The following is an 18,463-nucleotide window of genomic DNA, read 5'->3' as shown; positions in this document are numbered from 1 at the left end:
CAATTCTGAACCAACTTCAGATAAAAGTTCGTCTATCGTGTAAGATCTCTCAGTGGATTGTACGCTACTTTGAACATATAATGCGCCGAGATGGTAGTCTACAAAAGCTGATTGTTGAGGACAAAGTCCAGGGAACCAGACAACGAGGACGAATACCAACGCGATGGATTGACATGGTGAACGGCCCCCTACAGTGTTCTCTCAGAGTAACCACATTGAAAGCTTTAGATAGGGAAGAATGGCGGAGTATGGTTCATCGGCTAGAGGGCTGAATATTATGATAGTCACGACGCCTCAGTCATGAGGCAAAACGAAGAAGAAGAAGAATACCTTGTACGGTACACGACTGGGTGACTCTTTAATGAAGAATTAAGGAATACTGCCTTATGTTTATTCTCTCTGTTTTTAATGCTTTCTGTCACCAAATTCAACAACAATTCACTGTCTTAGAAAGTAATATTGAGTTTCCTTCTTCGATTATGCTCAATAGCGGATATAATTTACGCAAATTTTTTTGCAAACCCCGAATGTAATAAAAAACTTGTCTACATTTTGATAGTAATTTGTTTTCCGTGTTTCAGTAATTACGCTTCAAATTCAGATTGAAACGAAATCTTAGTTTTGTTAAACCGAGAAATTCGGTAGTGAATACAGAAGTGAGCGTTATCCGAGAAAATGACATCATCCCTGTTTGGAAATCCAATATAACAAAAGTAACTGACGTTGCTAAATGCCGGCCTAAGTAAACTCTTTTCTGATTTACATTTCGAGTTCGATATAATCACACTCTACCTGCGATCGTAGCAATAATAAGGGAGCATGATGGTGAACATGACTAAATTTTCGTGAGAGCCTCCACGTGTTCATCTGTCAAAACACCAATCTGTCTAAATCCAAACACCAAGGACCAAGGGGGATGTTTTCATTCCCCTCCCCGAAGGGGAGGGGCGGGCCACCTAGAAGGTAACGCCTTCTCTCTGGCCAGGAGATTTGGCGGGGTTCGGGGATTTGGAGTGGTTTGAAGTTAGAGAGGGGCGGTGTTAGGTTTTTGTGAGGTGGGGGTGTTTGGCCTCCTGGCTAAGGGTGCGGTACCTGCTCTTGTGCTTTTTATTGAGTTTTACTAAAGATACATTTAGTTACAATACATGATACATTTAGTTACAATACATGTTAGGTTTACAATACAAATGAGATTACAAATACATATATAGAGATTACAATGAAGTTTACATAAAGTGGTGGTATGGTTGCGGGTTGGACGTGGTATTAAGGTAGGTTTGGGATGTTAGGAAGTGGAGGGTTGTTGTGATGTTTGTGATGGAGGTGGCTAATAGTCGGAGAAGGTCTAGTATTGGGAGGGGTGGTATAAAGTAGTTGGTTTGAGGAATGGGTGGATGGATGACTGGTGGAGGGGTTGGGGGTGGCGGTGGGCGTGGGCGGCGGTGGGAGTTGTTAGAAGGTATACGGGTGGGTGGGGGTGGGGAGCGGGATTGCTCTACTCGGTGGTACTGAGAGTTGACTCGGACGCCGGTGGTGACGAGGTGGTGTACATCTTCTTCAGCAGGGAGATGGATGCGGACCATGTATGTCGGCCCGTTCCTGTTGAATATTCTGAATGCTCTGAGGGCTGGGATGCCTGCTGCTTTGAGTTGTTCGAGGATGTCACTTGTGGTAATTGTAGGGTCAATGCCCCGAATGACACAACTCGGTGCTGGTGGCTGCTGGGGTGCTGGTGGTGTGGCTGTTGCTTCTTCTTGTATGGCTGGCTGAGCTGTGCTGGTTGGTTCTACTTGGTTGGGCGTTGCTTCTTCTTGAGTGGCTGGCTGAGGTGTGATGGTTGCGTCTACTCTGTTGACAGGGGATTGCTGGGTGCTAGGTTGTGAGGGACTGAGGGGGGTGATGGGTATTGACATTATGGGAGAGGGGTGCATAGAAGTGGTGGTAGTAATGATAGAGGTGTGGGTAGGAGTGATGGCCGAGGTAGTGATGGTAGTAGTGGTAGTGGTTATTGATATGGACGAAATGGCGGAGGGAGGTGGTGGGGGTTCCTGGGTTGCGGGTTGATTTTCCATGACAGTGGGAAGAGTGTTGGGGTTTTCATCCAGTTGCTGCATTATATAGTCAGGGGTTGGTACCACTGTGTATATCCTGTTGTTTATTTTTGCTCCGTCGACTTCCATAACTGATGCGTCAACGTCATTTCTAAGGTAGACTAAGACTTGCGTGGTCGGTTGAGAAGTTGCGCTGTCCAGGAGTCTGCGGACATCGTAGACTCGGAGGCCGGCTTTCCGTAGTTGGGTCCTGATGACATGTTCTGATAGGCTGGTTTCCACACCTGTGATGAGGGAGAGATAATACATGATTTTGTGGGGAGGCGACAACCAACTAGGAGTCTGCCTATTTCTGCTTGTGTGGGCCGACTGGGTTGCGATTTTAGAGTTGAGGGCACCCCAGCCGAAAAAATACAGGTGTTGAGTTGATCTCGAGTATGGAGAGGAGATCAAATCCAAACACTCGCTCAAACCACTGTTTTACCATCGATCTGCGCTGTACCAGAGTACTCAGTCGCTTATAGTCTGGTCGATACATCTGTCAAAATTAAAATACCTAGTCAAAACCGCCACATAGCGTTCAATCGGCATTCGAATGGAGAATTTAATCCTTCAAACCACAATATTTTGCTGGATCTGCAATCTAACGCAGAAGTCAATCATTCAAACCACGCACTCAATCCGTGATCCTGCATTATGCTGCGCTCTAACAGCCAATTAAAGTACTAAATCGCACCACGATCCCACTCGATGACCATGGTCCATAACGAAATGCACAACTCGAAATCATTGCCGTCTGCCTTCGAGTGGACATCCGACTGCTGGACTGATGAATTCTGACTGGCCAGTGATCCGCAGTGTTTGAGGACAACTGAAGGATCACTCGTCCCCCCCCCCCCCCCCTTACCTCCCCCTAAAAATATCAAAACAGGTCAGTAACGTGATCTTTGGTGTTCCGATGTTGCTTCGGCTCCATCCCGGGATTCTGATCTAACCGTTAGGTCAGGACCTCTCCCCTGAAAGCAAGTAATGAACCTAGTGTTAAGTTATGTTAGGAACGTTAGGTTTGTGACGTTGCGTGATGACATCATAGCAGTTACCACAACAAGCAGTGGCGTATGTGAAATTTTGTTTGAAACCCTGTTTCTCTACTATTCAAGTCTTGTACAGATGACTGTTTAGAAAATAAAGAATAAGGAGTAAGAGAGAGTTATCGAAGTGTTGAAGGATGAAAGTAACTACTGCTTCTGTTGAGGCATGAGCTATGTTAGTAAAACCATTCCTGACGCAGTCTGTACACTATTATTAATAATGAGAAAGTGTCGCTCATAGGCCGTCTGGTGTGTATATTTCCAGGGCATAGCAGAATGTTATGTAATAGCACCTTCTGGCTCCATAGGGAAAGTAACAGGAGACTACCTCCAGTCTTAATTTCCACAGTGACGCCCAGGCTTTCTACAAGAGTTCATGGTGGAACTGTTGGGTGTCCAGTCAGGCTTGGGGCTGAGAAATCACCAAACAACGACGTGTTTTGTGCACCAGTATTCCCACTACCTGGAAAACGGGGCGTCGTCAATCTCATGTTGTCTGACAAAATGTTATGCTTTATTTCGTTCTCCTCTCTCAAGTCCGGGAATTTATGTAGCATGGGTCTTAGAGCATACGCAGACCGCGTCTATGGCGGCTGGTGAGCTTTCGAGCCCCCAGTTCGAATCCCGGCCAGCTCAAGGAATTCCCTAGACTCAAGGCCTGAGTCGTTGTGATGTCCCCGAAGTCTGCATTAAGCTAATGATAGCCACAAGAAGTCTTTTATCTTTTCTTCTTCTTCTTCTTCTTCTTCTTCTTCTCTTCCTTCTCCTTGGTCGTCGTCGTCACCTTTTCCCAGTATGAGGGGTTGGTTGCCTCGATGATTTCCTCCACTAAGTCCTCTTTCACTCGTTTTACATCAGGTCCTTGTCAAATACAGTGGAACCTCGGATTGCGAGTAACTTGGTCTACGAGTGTTTTGCAAGACGAGCGAATATTTTAAATAAATTTTAACTTGATAAGCGAGTGAGGTTTCGCAATACGAGCGTCACGTGTACGTACGTTTCCACCTCCCCTGTGTCTTTGTTTTCCCCTCCTCCTGCCACTCTCTTTCCTGGGAAAGTGTGTGTAATCATTTCCCGCGCTGGACTTCAGTTGGCGTGCCTCGCTCGCATAGTCAACACCGTATGAGTGTACGTGTTCTGTTTCTGTCATCTGTGATATAACTGTTCTGCAACGATGGGCCCTGTGAACGAAAAGAAGGCTAAAAAGGAATTCGGTCGGAAGAACGAGATGATTACAGTGGATGAATCTGTGCAATGACAATGCAATGTCACATTTTCGTGAAATTCTCAAAAAGAGGCAAGAGCAACAGACATTGGACAGGTTCCTCGTTAAAGTTGCACGAAAAGAAAACACTTCCAATGAGCCAACCGATAGCGGTGATTCCGTTAGTGAAATTCGTGCTACACAGTAACTCTTCTCATGTCATCTCTCGTCTCCCTCACACCAACAATGATTCTATTGTAAGGTAAAGTGCAGTTTAATTGTTTTACGTTATATTTTGTTTTAGAAATGTTATGCGAATAAATGTTTTTGTGTTGTGGACGAATCATCCGAGTTTCAATACTTTCTTATGGGAAAATTTGCTTTGATATACGAGCGATTTGAATTACGAGCATGTTGCCGGAACGAATTATGTTCGCAATCCAAGGTTCCACTGTATATCTCTCCACCTTCACCTCTGCCTTCTCCTCCTTGTAAGAGTTAACCTACCCCGCTTCTTCGCTTTACATGAACGTTCCATCTCAATCATTTTTACCAAACACTGTCACTACTTCGTCTCTTTTCCCTATATCTTCATTCATAAATATATCAAAGAGATACACAACAAGATCCATCTTAGTTTGCTCGGCTCTGTCCTCTCCAGAACTTCCTCACGATAACTGGTCTTCCAAATATTGCATACATTATTACTTTCAACATTAGCCAAAAACCTTCGAGTGTGACTTTAAACCATCCTTTTCTCATATATCATTCCAAGGCACGTCTATCCATTTGTTCCACTCAGTTTTTATTCTTTACTGCACATACGTCATAATGACAAAATCAAATAACAAAACTTGTTGCAATTTGAAACAAAGGTAATTCCAGTGCAAATCATCAGGGAAAAGTTTCAAATATTAGGGTCCTAGAAAACAGGAATACTGAATATTTACTTTAGAAAATTATTCCATGGCAACGTTTACTTACATGCTGTGTGATGGCGGGCATTTCGTGTTCACCATACGACCGTCTGCAAAGAAAGAAACAAAGATCATCAGTGACAACACTTCTTTACAAACCATCCTACTCTTTACTACGCTACCGGTATTGGTTTGAACATAATATTCTCCAGTTTTGACACATTCGTCGGAGATTTAAATATGTATGTTTGTAAATATAAGACAACGATTCCAACTAGGAGCATATTTTGAAGTTCATACTCATTTTATTTCCCTTGTCTTTCTTTCTCTCTATCTTTGAATTCAGTTTCAGCTAACTTAGTCGAGTTAATTGTACAAATCCATACAAACTTCTGTAAATGTAGTCATTTTACATTTTGTGCCGTTTTCTGTTGACGTGTTACACATGCATATTATGTCAAGAAGGTACTTCGACTGGTGTTCATGACTGTGTACTTCTATATTCAATATTCAGTGTTCGTGGCGTTCTGCCATCGTTGCTTCGCTCTGCCATGTAGTCCTTGGCCGTCGACGGCAACTGTTCTAGGTGCTGCCCGTGACCTAACTATCATAGTCGCCTTCTATCTTGAATAGGGCCTATACCACACAATTTTACTGAAATCAACTCCTTTCCTCTAGCAAATAAATGGACATTGTAACAGCATAATAATTCGAGTGCAATTTATATTATTACGGCATCATAGCCGCCAGTGTTGTTCCTCGCCTAATTTAAAAGTGCCACGATAATAATTTTCCATTGAAAATGAAATGAAATGACTTATGGCTTTTAGCGCCGGGAGTGTCCGAGGACAAATTCGGCTCGCCAGATGCAGGTCTTTTGATTTGACACCTGTAGGCAACCTGCGCGTCGTGATGAGGATGAAATAATGATGATGAAGACACCCAGCCCCCGTGTCAGCGAAATTAACTAATTATGGTTAAAATTCCCGACTCTGCAGGGAATCGAACCCGGAACCCCTGTGATGCAAGGCCAGCACGCTAACCATTTAGCCATGGAGCCGGATGACTTGATAAGACAAGATAACGTTATATAATCGTTATCAAATGTCAGTTGTTAACTGATCGTCATTCGAGATGGACGCTTTACGTTTGTGAGCTTATTGTCATTTCCTGATAGGGCTGAACTTGTAAGAACGACGTGGTAAGGGAAGTTATTTGTGTTTAAAACGAACTTTGGTCTCAGTTTTGTTTTTGTTTGTCCAACCCTTGTCCCGTTTCCCTACGGGGTTGGGTATGAGGTGAGATGAATCTGTCGTGGCAGGTTTTTATGACCGGATGCCCTTCCTGACGTCAACCTCATTAGAGGAGTTAATGCGATGAAATGAATGACGTGATATATGATAGCAGGGAGAGGGTGAAACCCGGTGGCGGCACATAGCCTACTCCTGTCTCCCTCTACCACTCTATGACATCAGGTATGACGTCATCACCAAGTAAACATGGTCGCCATGTGCTCCACCAGTCCCATATAGTGTATGTACTCTTCTGTGTCCTATATGTCAGGTAATAGTACAAAAACCTAGTATTTTCGCGCCTCTACTCTTTCCTTGTCCCTAATGAACATATCTAATAGCATATGACGGCGCCTACAAGTGAACTGGAGATAGCGGGCTTGTGTACCGTAACCAATTTTTCTTTCTGTGAATTTCGCCAACTTTAATTATTTTCATTTCGAGTGTATGCCTACAGTAGTATAATTGGATGGTTCGGCGGCCACCACCACCACCACCACCGGGTCCCAGAGGCCTCCTCCACCACCACCACAGCCAGAGGCCTCCCAGGGGCCTCCTCCACCACAGCCAGAGGCCTCTTCCAGTGCTGCCAACTTAACCTAACTAGCGCGAAATTTGAATTGGTAAACAAAGCCACGTGCATTTTTTGACAGCCACGTGCTTTTTGACAGACAACAACGCATCGCTAACCTCAGTACTGCCATCTTGACGGGCCTAAACCTCAGTGGTACCAACTTAACCTAACTAGCGCGAGATTTGAATAGGTAAGCAAAGCCACGTGCTTTTTGACAGCCACGTGCTTTTTAACAGACAACAACGCATCGCTAACCTCAGTGCTGCCATCTTGACGGGCCTAAACCTTAATGCTACCAATTTAACCTCACTAGCGCGAGATTTGAATCGGTAAACAAATCCACGTGCTTTTTGACAGCTGGCATCCGCCATCTTTAAACTACAGAGCACCGTGCTGCCCTCTTTATCGCAGTAGCTGTAAATTCGTCACCTGCCATCGGCAGTGCTGCAATCTTGGCGGGTCTAAACCTTAGTGGTACCAACTTAACCTAACTAGCGCGAGATTTGAATCGGTAAACAAATCCACGTGCTTTTCTGACAGCTGTCATACGCCATCTTCAATCTATAGAGCACAGTGCTGCCCTCTTTAGCTACTTACCTTTGAAATGTGGTGGCGGATAATTTGAAAAATGCTTTTTGACAGCATCCATCTTTAAGCACCGTGCTGCCCTCTTTAGCTAGATACCTGTGGTGGCAGACAATTCTACGTGACAGCAGCCATCTTTGAGCACAGTGCTGCCCTCTTTGTGGTGGCGGGAAATTCCACGTGCTCTTGTTTGGAAACAAACTCACGTGTTTTTTTCTGACAGCTGTCATCCGCCATCTTGCATCACAAACCTCAGTGCTGCACTCTTTAGTTGAAATGTGGTGGCGGCAAATTCCACGTGCTCTTGTTTGGAAATAAATTCTACGTGCTCTTCAGCTGTCATCCACTATCTTTAATCCAGAGAGCACCGTGCTGCCCTCTTTAGCTACTTACCTTTGAAATGTGGTGGCGGCAAATTCTACGTGCTCTTGTTTGGAAACAAACCTAGGTGCTTTTCTGACAGCTGTCATCCGCCGTCTTTAATCAAGAGAGCGCAGTGCCGCACTCTTTAGTTGAAATGTGGTGGCAGCAAATTCTAAATTCGCCATCTTTAATCTACAGAGCGCCGCGCTGCACTCTGTGGTGGCGGACAATTTGAAAAGCTGTCAAGGGAGCATCGTGTTGGCATCTTTATTCTTTGACATGTGGTGGCGGATAATTTGAAAATGCTTTTTGACAGCAGCCATCTTTAATCAAGAGAGCACCGTGTTGCCCTCTTCAGCTAGATACCTGTGGTGGCAGGCAATTCCACATCCGCCATCTGAAAGCACCGTGCTGCGCTCTTGATCGTAGTAGCGGACAATTTAAAAAGAACATGTCAAGGAATACCTTTGTTCTAAAAGAAAACAAGAGTACAGTTTTGAACGGTTTGCGTAAGATAGCGATTGTTATAACCTCCTTTTCCCTGCTCTGTTAAGGCATAGCTTTATCGAATACTTGAAAATTATATTACAAAATAAGTGATTAAGAATATAATCGAACACTCTACTCGATACAACATATGATCAGAACATTGAATGATGTGTTTGGGGTGCACCTTCGTTCTAAGAGAATCGAACCCGAGACTGCCGGGTGAGAGGCAAGCACACTAAACCAAACCGTAGGAGCCGGCAATTCTCTTTCTATATAATAAATTCGTGTGGCTATTTCTAGCCAAGTGCAGCCTAAAAATAAATCCTAGTCTTGTTACATCAGGAAGGGTAACTGGCTAAATCCTAGTCTTTCGGCGTCAGGAAGGGCAATCGGCCGTAAAACAGATTCTTGCGATTTAAACTCTTGCGTCAGGAGGGGGCACTCGGCGGTAAAACATATTTTTAATCCCGGCCCTGTTACGTTAGGAACCACATCTAGCTGTCAAAACAGGAGCTCCAAACATTTACAGTGTTCAGCTTTAGGAGCAGGCTATGTGCTCACACCAGGTTACATTTTTGTTCCGCTGCTTAGAACACTGTCTTTGAAGTTGTACCTGTGTAGTCAGAGTGAAGTGCGGAATGCATGCGTTGACTGAAATTGTACGCTAGTCTTCCGGCTATAGTAACCTTCAGCGAGGTCAGTGCGTGCATGATAAGCTACTTGTAACTCACGGAACATTTTCTTAATCGTGTTAGTAATTCCTTCTGGTGTAAGTTCTTAAGATAAAATATTATGATTGTACGGAGAGGGTATAACCTAGTGCTAGCACATAGCCTACTCCTATTGAAAGAGCCTGCACGGTACCGGCATATAGGCTACTCCTGTTGAAGGAGCCTGTACAAGGTTTGACGTCCCCATCAACAGCGTTATATACCCTTAATGCTGGCTTTTTGCACACTCTTTGGTTATTCGAAACTGCCTAAGAATGTGATATACAAGAGTAGGGAGAGGGTAAAACCCGGTGCCGGTACATAGCCTACTCCTACCGAAAGAGCCTACCCATAGCTTATCACCTCCATCCGACAGATGAATCGCCATCAACATCTTGTACTCACAATCATTTTCGAAGGAGCCTGCACAAGGTTTAACGCCCCCATCAACAGCGTTATATGCCCTTACTTAATGCTGGCTTTTTGCACACCCTCTGGTTATTCGAAACTGCATAAGAATGTAATATACGACAGTAAGCTGAGAGTAAAACCCGGTGCCGGCACATAGCCTACTCCTACCGAAGAAGTCTGCACATAGCGTATCGCCTCCATCCGACAGATGAATCACCATCAACATCTTGTACTCACACTCATTTTCGAAGGAGTCTGCACAAGGTTTAACGCCCCCATCAACAGCGTTATATACCCTTACTTAATGCTAGCTTTTTGCACACCCTCTAGTTATTCGGAACTGCCTAAGAATGTAATATACAACAGTAGGGAGAGGGTAAAACCCGGTGCCGGCACACAGCCTACTCCTACCGAAGAAGCCTGCACATAGCTTATCGCCTCCATCCGAGAGATGAATCACCATCAACATCTTGTACTCACAATCATTTTCGAAGGAGCCTGCACAAGGTTTAACGCCCCCATCAACAGCGTTATATGCCCTTACTTAATGCTGGCTTTTTGCACGCCTTCTGGTTATTCGAAACTACCTGAGAATGTAATATGCAACAGTAGGATCGCCTCCATCCGACAAATGAATCACCCTCAACACTCTTGTACCCGCAATCATTCTCGCTACTTCGGGAGATAGCGGGTTCGAACCCCTACTGTCGGAAGCCGTAAAAAAGCAAATGCTAGGCGAGGGACCTGCGCGATCGTCATAACGTGTAATTACATGATATAGCCGGATGCGGTCTTAGCTCAATACCTTTAAGTGCCTACAGGTAAGGAATACCGCGGATGTCGGCTTCTTGCTTAGCTTAGTACTCTCCCGTTTAAGTCCAGAGGTCGAGGATCGCGCGCTAACTTTCTAAGGCTCGATCCACTGCAGAACTCTTAAATTCTGACACCTCGGCATCAACAGCAGGTTCGATCCCGGCTTAAATACGTCAGCCTTCAGAACTCAGCGTAAGGCACTCAGGAGAGCTCTTATTCCATAAACATTTAGTTCCAACTGTACTGCAGTTGTCAGCGACTTTCACATCCGCTTGGTAACAAGCAGCATATTTACTCGCTGCAGTCTGCGTGAAGCGCTCACAGTTCTTTGTGTGTGTTTATTACGTGCACATCCCCCGTCTAAGTACTGTCTGCTGTGAATATTATTCTTTAGCCTTCAACTTAAGGTAAGCCTGAACTGTTAGTTACTGTTTGCAAAGCAACTTCTACGCTAGGTAATAAACATCTACATTCATATATTTTCTTATCTTTTTAGGTACAACTAGAATATTATCGTTCGAGTTACAGGCTTGAAAGTACGCATTTTATTCATTCGAGTAACAGTCTGCAGCGCGAACATTTTAAGGTATGTTTCGAACTTTGAGTTGTAAAGATAGCTAGGCTAGCTGATGTACCCTTTTATATATTCTTACACTACATTCATATATGTTTGTTCTTTTTAGGTACGACCAGAATATTATCATTCGAGTTTCAGGCTTGAACGCACGCATTTTATTCATCCGAGTAACAGTCTGCAGCACGTGCATTTTTAAGGTATGTTTCGAACTTTGAGTTGTAAAGATAGCTATGCTAGCTAACGTACCCTACACTACATTCATATGTGTTTGTTCTTTTTAGGTACGACCAGAATATTATCGCTCGAGTTTCAGGCTTGAACGCACGCATTTTATTCATCTGAGTAACAGTTTGCAGCGCGTACATTTTAAGGTATGTTTCGAACTTTTTCTATCGCAACTTTAGTCTAATCTCTATTGATAAATAGTTGTTTTCTTAAATCCGCACGTTATAGAAGAGGTTAATCTTATAATTTCAAACTCACAGCAATGTCTGTCCTCTATAGGTTCAAACTTGGTTTCTTCCGAGCATTGCAACATAAGTCTATTGATAAATAGTTGTTCTCTTCAATCCTCATGCTATAGAGGAGTTAATCTTATAATTTCAAACTTACAGCAGTGTCTGACCTCTACAGGTTGAAACTTGGTTTCTTCCGAACATCGTAACTTTAGTCTATTGATAAATAGTTATTCTCTTCAATCAGCATGCTGTAGAAGAGGTTAATCTTATAATTTCAAACTTTCAGCAATGTCCGACCTCAATAGGTTGAAACTTGGTTTCCTCCGAACATCGTAACTTTAGTCTAATGATAAATAGTTATTCTCTTCAATCAGCATGCTGTAGAAGAGGTTAATCTTATAATTTCAAACTTTCAGCAATGTCCGACCTCAATAGGTTGAAACTTGGTTTCCTCCGAATATCGTAACTTTAGTCTAACGATAAATAGTTATTCTCTTCAATCAGCATGCTGTAGAAGAGGTTAATCTTATAATTTTAAACTTTCAGCTATGTCCGACCTCAATAGGTTGAAACTTGATTTCTTCCGAACATCGTAACTTTAGTCTAATGATAAATAGTTATTCTCTTCAATCAGCATGCTGTAGAAGAGGTTAATATTATAATTTAAAACTTTAGCAATATCCGACCTCAATAGGTTGAAACTTGGTTTCTTCCGAACATCGTAACTTTGGTCTAATGATAAATAGTTATTCTCTTCAATCAGCATGCTGTAGAAGAGGTTAATCTTATAATTTCAAACTTTCAGCAATGTCCGACCTCAATAGGTTGAAACTTGGTTTCTTCCGAACAACGTAACTTTTGTCTAATGATAAATAGTTATTCTCTTCAATCAGCATGCTGTAGAAGAGGTTAATCTTATAATTTCAAACTTTCAGCAATGTCCGACCTCAATAGGTTGAAACTTGGTTTCTTCCGAGCATAGCAAATTTAGTCTAATCTCTATTGATGAATAGTTGTTCTGTTTAATCCTACATGCTGGTTAATCGTTAGTAATTAAATTTTCGTTTTTTCTTTGCGACTCGAGGAAAGGATATTGAGTTACTATATTTTTAACAACAAGAGTGCTTCGACTTTGTTAGGTATAGAACATTTATCTCTTTCTGTTTGCTTTTAAAAACTTACAACAATGTCTGACCTCTATAGATTGAAACTTGGTTTCTTCCGCACGTTGCAACTTTAGGCTAATCTCCATTCATAAATAGTTGTTCTCTTCATTCATGCTGGTTGATCGTTATTAATTAAATTTTTGTTTTTCATTGCGACTCGAGGAAAGGACAATAAGTTACTATAGTTTTAAGAAAAAAATGATTCTGCTTTGTTAGGTATAAAACATTTATGTCTCTCTGCCTGCTTTTTTAAATTTACGACAATGTCTGACTTCTATAAGTTAAAACTTGGTTTTCTTCCGCACGTTGCAACTTTAGGCTAATCTCTATTCATAAATGGTTGTTCTCTTTTCAGGACTTGAAGTCAACATGTTTCCCTGCTCGCAGTGCGACATAACTTTTACAAGACGAGATGCCTTTACATGTCATTTAAAAGTAAAACATAGTAAGGCATCCAATACGTTACACTGCGAGCAGTGTGAGGCGACGTTTACGAGGGTAGATGCCCTTACGCGTCATGTTAAATCAAAACACCCTAGCATAACATCCGCTTTATGTGATGTTTGCGGGCTGTACTTCGCTAATGTAGAGCAATACCAGGCTCACTTAGCAGAGGTACATCAAATATCTACTTGCCCTCAGGTAGTAGGGAAAAAGCGTGCAGCTACTGATGTAGCTGTAGAAAGTACTAGTAGTAAAAACCTAGAAAAAATCATGAACTTCAAACTATTCACTGCGAGCACTGTAACACTGATGTACCATCTTCGCATTTTCAGGGACACTTACGGAGTAATGCACATAAAAATAATGCGTGTAGAAGTGGTAGTAACGCAAACATCGAGGAAATTAATACTGCATTTAAAAGTAGGATTGCTAGTTACAGAATTCGCACCAGTCAAAAGTTTCAGAGCACTTCAAACTTTTTAAATTGCGTTCAACCGGATGTACAACAGCTTCTTGCTAAATCTTTGTCCAATCATAATTTATTTAAAGTTAATTTTGAACTTTTCGCCTTGTACATTAAAAGCACGGATGAATCCGAAATAACGGACATTAAATCATTTAATACGAAGAATTTTGTCATAAGTCAGTCGACTAATTTTGGTGATGTACTTAAGGATGTCTCTAACATTATTTCAACTAAGAACGAGGAATTTCAGGAAAAGGAATCAGGGTGGGCTTTAGTTGAAATAATGTATCTAGAAGTTAACATCAATAAGTACAATCCTATGCGTGGATCTTCGCACATCGAGCTGCCGACATGGATTCAGCAAAGAAAAGCTGTTGTAAACATCCAAAACAATGACGAAGCATGTTTTGCATGGGCGGTGATGTCGGCTTTAAATCCTGCTAAATCAGATGTAGCTAAAAGAACATCATCGTATCCACACTATTCAACGCAACTAAATTTCAATAGCATAGAATTTCCTATGCAGATAAAGGACATTAAGCGCTTTGAAGAACTAAATAACATTAGCATTAATGTGTATGGTGTAGAGAAAAAGTCTGTAGTAGGTGCTCTGTATTATACATGTCATAAGAAGAGTACTCATGTTAACTTACTCTATATCGAAAACAGTGAGAATAGCCACTTTTGCTGGATTAAAAATCTGAGTAGACTTGTTGGTAGTCAGTTGTCAAACAGGTGTAACAAAAAGTGGCTATGTGATGGGTGCTTGCAGTATTTTAGAACTGAAGATCACTTAACGAAGCATTCCAAGAATGACTGCAATCACGTATGTACAGAGATACCTACTACGGGCAATGATGTTTTAAAATTTACAAATTTTCACAAGCAGATGTGGGTACCTTTCGTGATTTATGCAGACTTTGAAGCCATCCTCACGCCATGCAGTACATGCTCACCTAATCCTGACAACTCTTTCACTAATACTACGCACATGCATGTCCCGTATAGCTTCGCGTATTACATCAAGTGTAGTTATGATAGTACGCTTAACAAGTTAGAGCTATATCGAGGACCTGATGCTGCTAAAGTATTTTTAGAAAGACTTGAAAGTGATGCAGTACGTCTTGCTCGTATTCTAAATAGTAATATTCCTATGAAGCCACTCACCGAAATTCAGTTAAATGATCATGAACGTGCTACAAAATGTAGTATTTGTAATGGGGAATTTTCCGAAAATGACCCTAAAGTTTTGATCATGATCATTTAACTGGTTTCTACAGATGTGCCGCTCATTATAGCTGTAATCTTAAGTACAGAGTTCCAAAATTTATCCCTGTAATTTTTCATAACTTATCTGGTTACGACTCACATTTCATCATTTCACAATTTGGAGCTTCAGATGAAAAAGTAGATATAATCCCTCAGAATAAAGAGCGGTACATTGCGTTTACAAAGTCTGTAAAAGTAGATGCGAAGCATTCTATAAAACTGAGATTCCTTGACTCGTTTCGCTTTATGGTGAGTAGCCTCGATAAACTTTCTAGTCATTTACAGCCAGAACAATTTGCGGAAATTCGACGCGTTTTTCCTGAAGAAGCGCAGTTTAATTTACTTCGGCGTAAGGGAGTTTTTTGTTATGAATATCTTGACTGCTTAGAACGCCTCGAAGAACGTGCCTTACCATCGAAACAATCCTTTTACAGCTCGCTGAATTCAGCAGATATTAGTGATGATGACTATTTACATGCACAACATATCTGGGAGCAGTTCCACATTCAAACGCTGGGTGAATACTCCGACTCATATTTAAAGACGGATGTACTTTTGTTAGCTGATATTTTTGAAAATTTTCGCTGTGTTTGGAAGATAACCTACAGCCTTGACCCATGTCAGTATTTTACAGCGGCTGGGTTATGTTGGGATGCCATGTTAAAATACACGCAGGTGAATTTGGAACTGCTAACCGATATTGATATTGTGCACTTTTTAACATCGTCTATTCGAGGCGGTCTAAGTCAGTGCAGTGGGCGGTATTCTAAGGCAAATAATAAGTACATGCCGAGTTTCGATTCTAGTCAGGAATCTCAGTATATTGTTTATCTCGATGCTAATAATCAGTATGGGTGGGCGATGAGTCAGCATCTACCGTTGAGTGGTTTCCGCTGGCTAACGCAGTGCGAAATTGATGCTTTACAGCTGCACGCCCTAGGCGATGAAGCTGATAAAGGCTATTTCCTCGAAGTTGACTTACAGTATCCTAAAGAGTTACACACTTCTCATAATGACTTACCGTTCTGCCCTGAAAATATGAAGTCCCCGTACATCGCATCAACGACGAAAATGCTAATTGCTAATTTTTGTGATAAATCGAAGTATATCATTCATTACAGAAATTTAAAAGTGTTTGCAGCATGGTTTGAAGTTATCCAAAATTCATCGCGTACTAGAATTTAATCAGTCACCGTGGCTAAAGCCATATATCGATCTGAACAATAATTTAAGAACGAATGTGGTTAACGAGTTTGAAAAAGATTTCTACAAGCTCATGAATAACAGTGTGTTTGGTAAGACTATGGAAAATGTTGACAAACGCGTTGATGTAAAATTGATTACAAACTGGGAAAATATTAAGAAAAGGTATAGTGCTAACTATTTAATAAGTAAACCAAATTTCCACAGCTGCACTATCATACATGAAAATTTAGTTATTATACAGATGAATCGTGTTAAGGTTAAGTATGACAAACCTACCTACGTCGGCTTTGCAGTACTTGAATTGGCTAAAACACTCATGTATGAATTCCATTACGATTATATGATGAATTACGCGCATAATGCGCAATTGCTCTACACAGATACCGATTCGTTTATTTATCAAATCAAAACTGATGACTATTACAATGATATAAAGCCGGACTTGGGTAGGTTTGATACTAGTAACTATCCTGCAAATAATCAATATCATCTACCGCTAGTGAACAAAAAGGTTCTAGGTAAAATGAAAGATGAATGTGCTGGAAATATTATCGATTCATTTGTAGGTACTAAATCCAAGTCATATTGCATAAAACTCTTAAATGAACTACAAATAAAGAGATTGAAGGGGGTTAAAAAGAATGTAGTTCAGAATCAGCTAAGTTTTGAAAACTATAACAATTGCATTAAAAGTAATCCACCTATTTTGCATAAGCAAATGTCTGTCATTAGAAGCAAGAAGCACCAGTTGTACACTCATTTAATTAGTAAGGTAGCCCTTAATAGTAATGATTGCAAACGGTTTGTCATTCCAAATTCTACCAACACTCTAGCCTGGGGGCATAGTAGTATTGATAGGTACTACTTTACATAAAGCAGATGTGTGTGTGTGTGTGTGTGTGTGTGAAAAAACATTATGCTAGAGGTGTGTACTTTGTAACATATACGTTAAGCTGTCTTACATCACAATTCACGGTACATATTGTATAAAGATAGGGAGAGGTACGCTGAGAGCGTAGTACGGCAAGTTTAAACTTGTACATTCAAGAATTGTGTCGAGAATAGGAGAAGTACGCAAACATCACTACGGTAAAATGATTCGAGATAAAACTTGTACAGACAAGATGTAAATAAATAATGTAGAATTGGCATATTCTTTTATTTTATATTAGGTATTACCTTCCTCCCGCTCCTTATTTGCAAGATAGAGTTTTGTTCAATACTATATCACTCAAGGAAGAAGAGTAAGTATGTCAAGAAAGAAGGTGTTGAGCAGATTCGAGAAGAGAATTTGCAGCGCTTCATTCTAGTCTTGCAATGCAGTGTTCAACAACATCGAACTATAAACGGTAGTATGTGTTCAAGTCTAAACTTGCATACTCTTGCTTTTCCGATGCACGTTCGATAGAGATGTATCTTGTTAGAGGAGGAAGAGCAGCTTAGTAAGTATGTTGAGAAGATAATTTTTTTCTTTCTAAACAGTGCTCGATTCTAGTCATGCAATGCAGTGTTCAACAACGTCGAACTATAAACAGTAGTATGTGTTCAAGTCTAAACTTGTAGGTACGCGATATGCGTGCTGTCTTATGTGTAAGATCGCGTTGTATGTTCGATAAACCTATGCCTTAACAGAGCAGGGAAAAGGAGGTTATAACAATCGCTATCTTACGCAAACCGTTCAAAACTGTACTCTTGTTTTCTTTTAGAACAAAGGTATTCCTTGACATGTTCCTTTTAAATTGTCCGCTACTACGATCAAGAGCGCAGCACGGTGCTCTCAGATGGCGGATGTGGAATTGCCTGCCACCACAGGTATCTAGCTGAAGAGGGCAGCACGGTGCTCTCTTGATTAAATATGGCTGCTGTCAAAAAGGATTTTTCAAATTATCCGCCACCACATGTCAAAGAATAAAGATGCCAACACGATGCTCTCTTGACAGCTTTTCAAATTGTCCGCCACTACAGAGTGCAGCGCGGCGCTCTGTAGATTAAAGATGGCGAATGTTGAATTTGCTGCCACCACATTTCAACTAAAAAGTGCGGCACTGCGCTCTCTTGATTAAAGATGGCGGATGACAGCTGTCAGAAAAGCACATAGGTTTGTTTCCAAACAAGAGCACGTAGAATTTGCCGCCACCACATTTCAAAGGTAAGTAGCTAAAGAGGGCAGCACGGTGCTCTCTGGATTAAAGATAGTGGATGACAGCTGAAGAGCACGTAGAATTTGTTTCCAAACAAGAGCACGTGGAATTTGCCGCCACCACATTTCAACTAAAGAGTGCAGCACTGAGGTTTGTGATGCAAGATGGCGGATGACAGCTGTCAGAAAAAAAACGTGAGTTTGTTTCCAAACAAGAGCACGTGGAATTTCCCGCCA

General features: G+C 41.5%; 1 protein-coding gene across 1 annotated transcript in view; it reads right to left on the bottom strand.

The window, feature by feature from the left end:
- Window positions 1-18,463, bottom strand: part of LOC136883389 (fringe glycosyltransferase) — a 294,226-nt gene that overhangs the window by 152,665 nt on the left and 123,098 nt on the right. The window contains exon 5 of the mRNA XM_067155661.2: window positions 5,331-5,373. Coding sequence (XP_067011762.2) covers window positions 5,331-5,373 — 43 coding nt within the window. The remainder of the gene's footprint in view (window positions 1-5,330; window positions 5,374-18,463) is intronic.

This window comes from Anabrus simplex, chromosome 11 (assembly GCF_040414725.1).
Source record: "Anabrus simplex isolate iqAnaSimp1 chromosome 11, ASM4041472v1, whole genome shotgun sequence".
NCBI classification, from domain to species: domain Eukaryota; kingdom Metazoa; phylum Arthropoda; class Insecta; order Orthoptera; family Tettigoniidae; genus Anabrus; species Anabrus simplex.
Note: the sequence above shows the minus strand (reverse complement) of the source record. Positions and strands in the feature narration are given on the sequence as shown.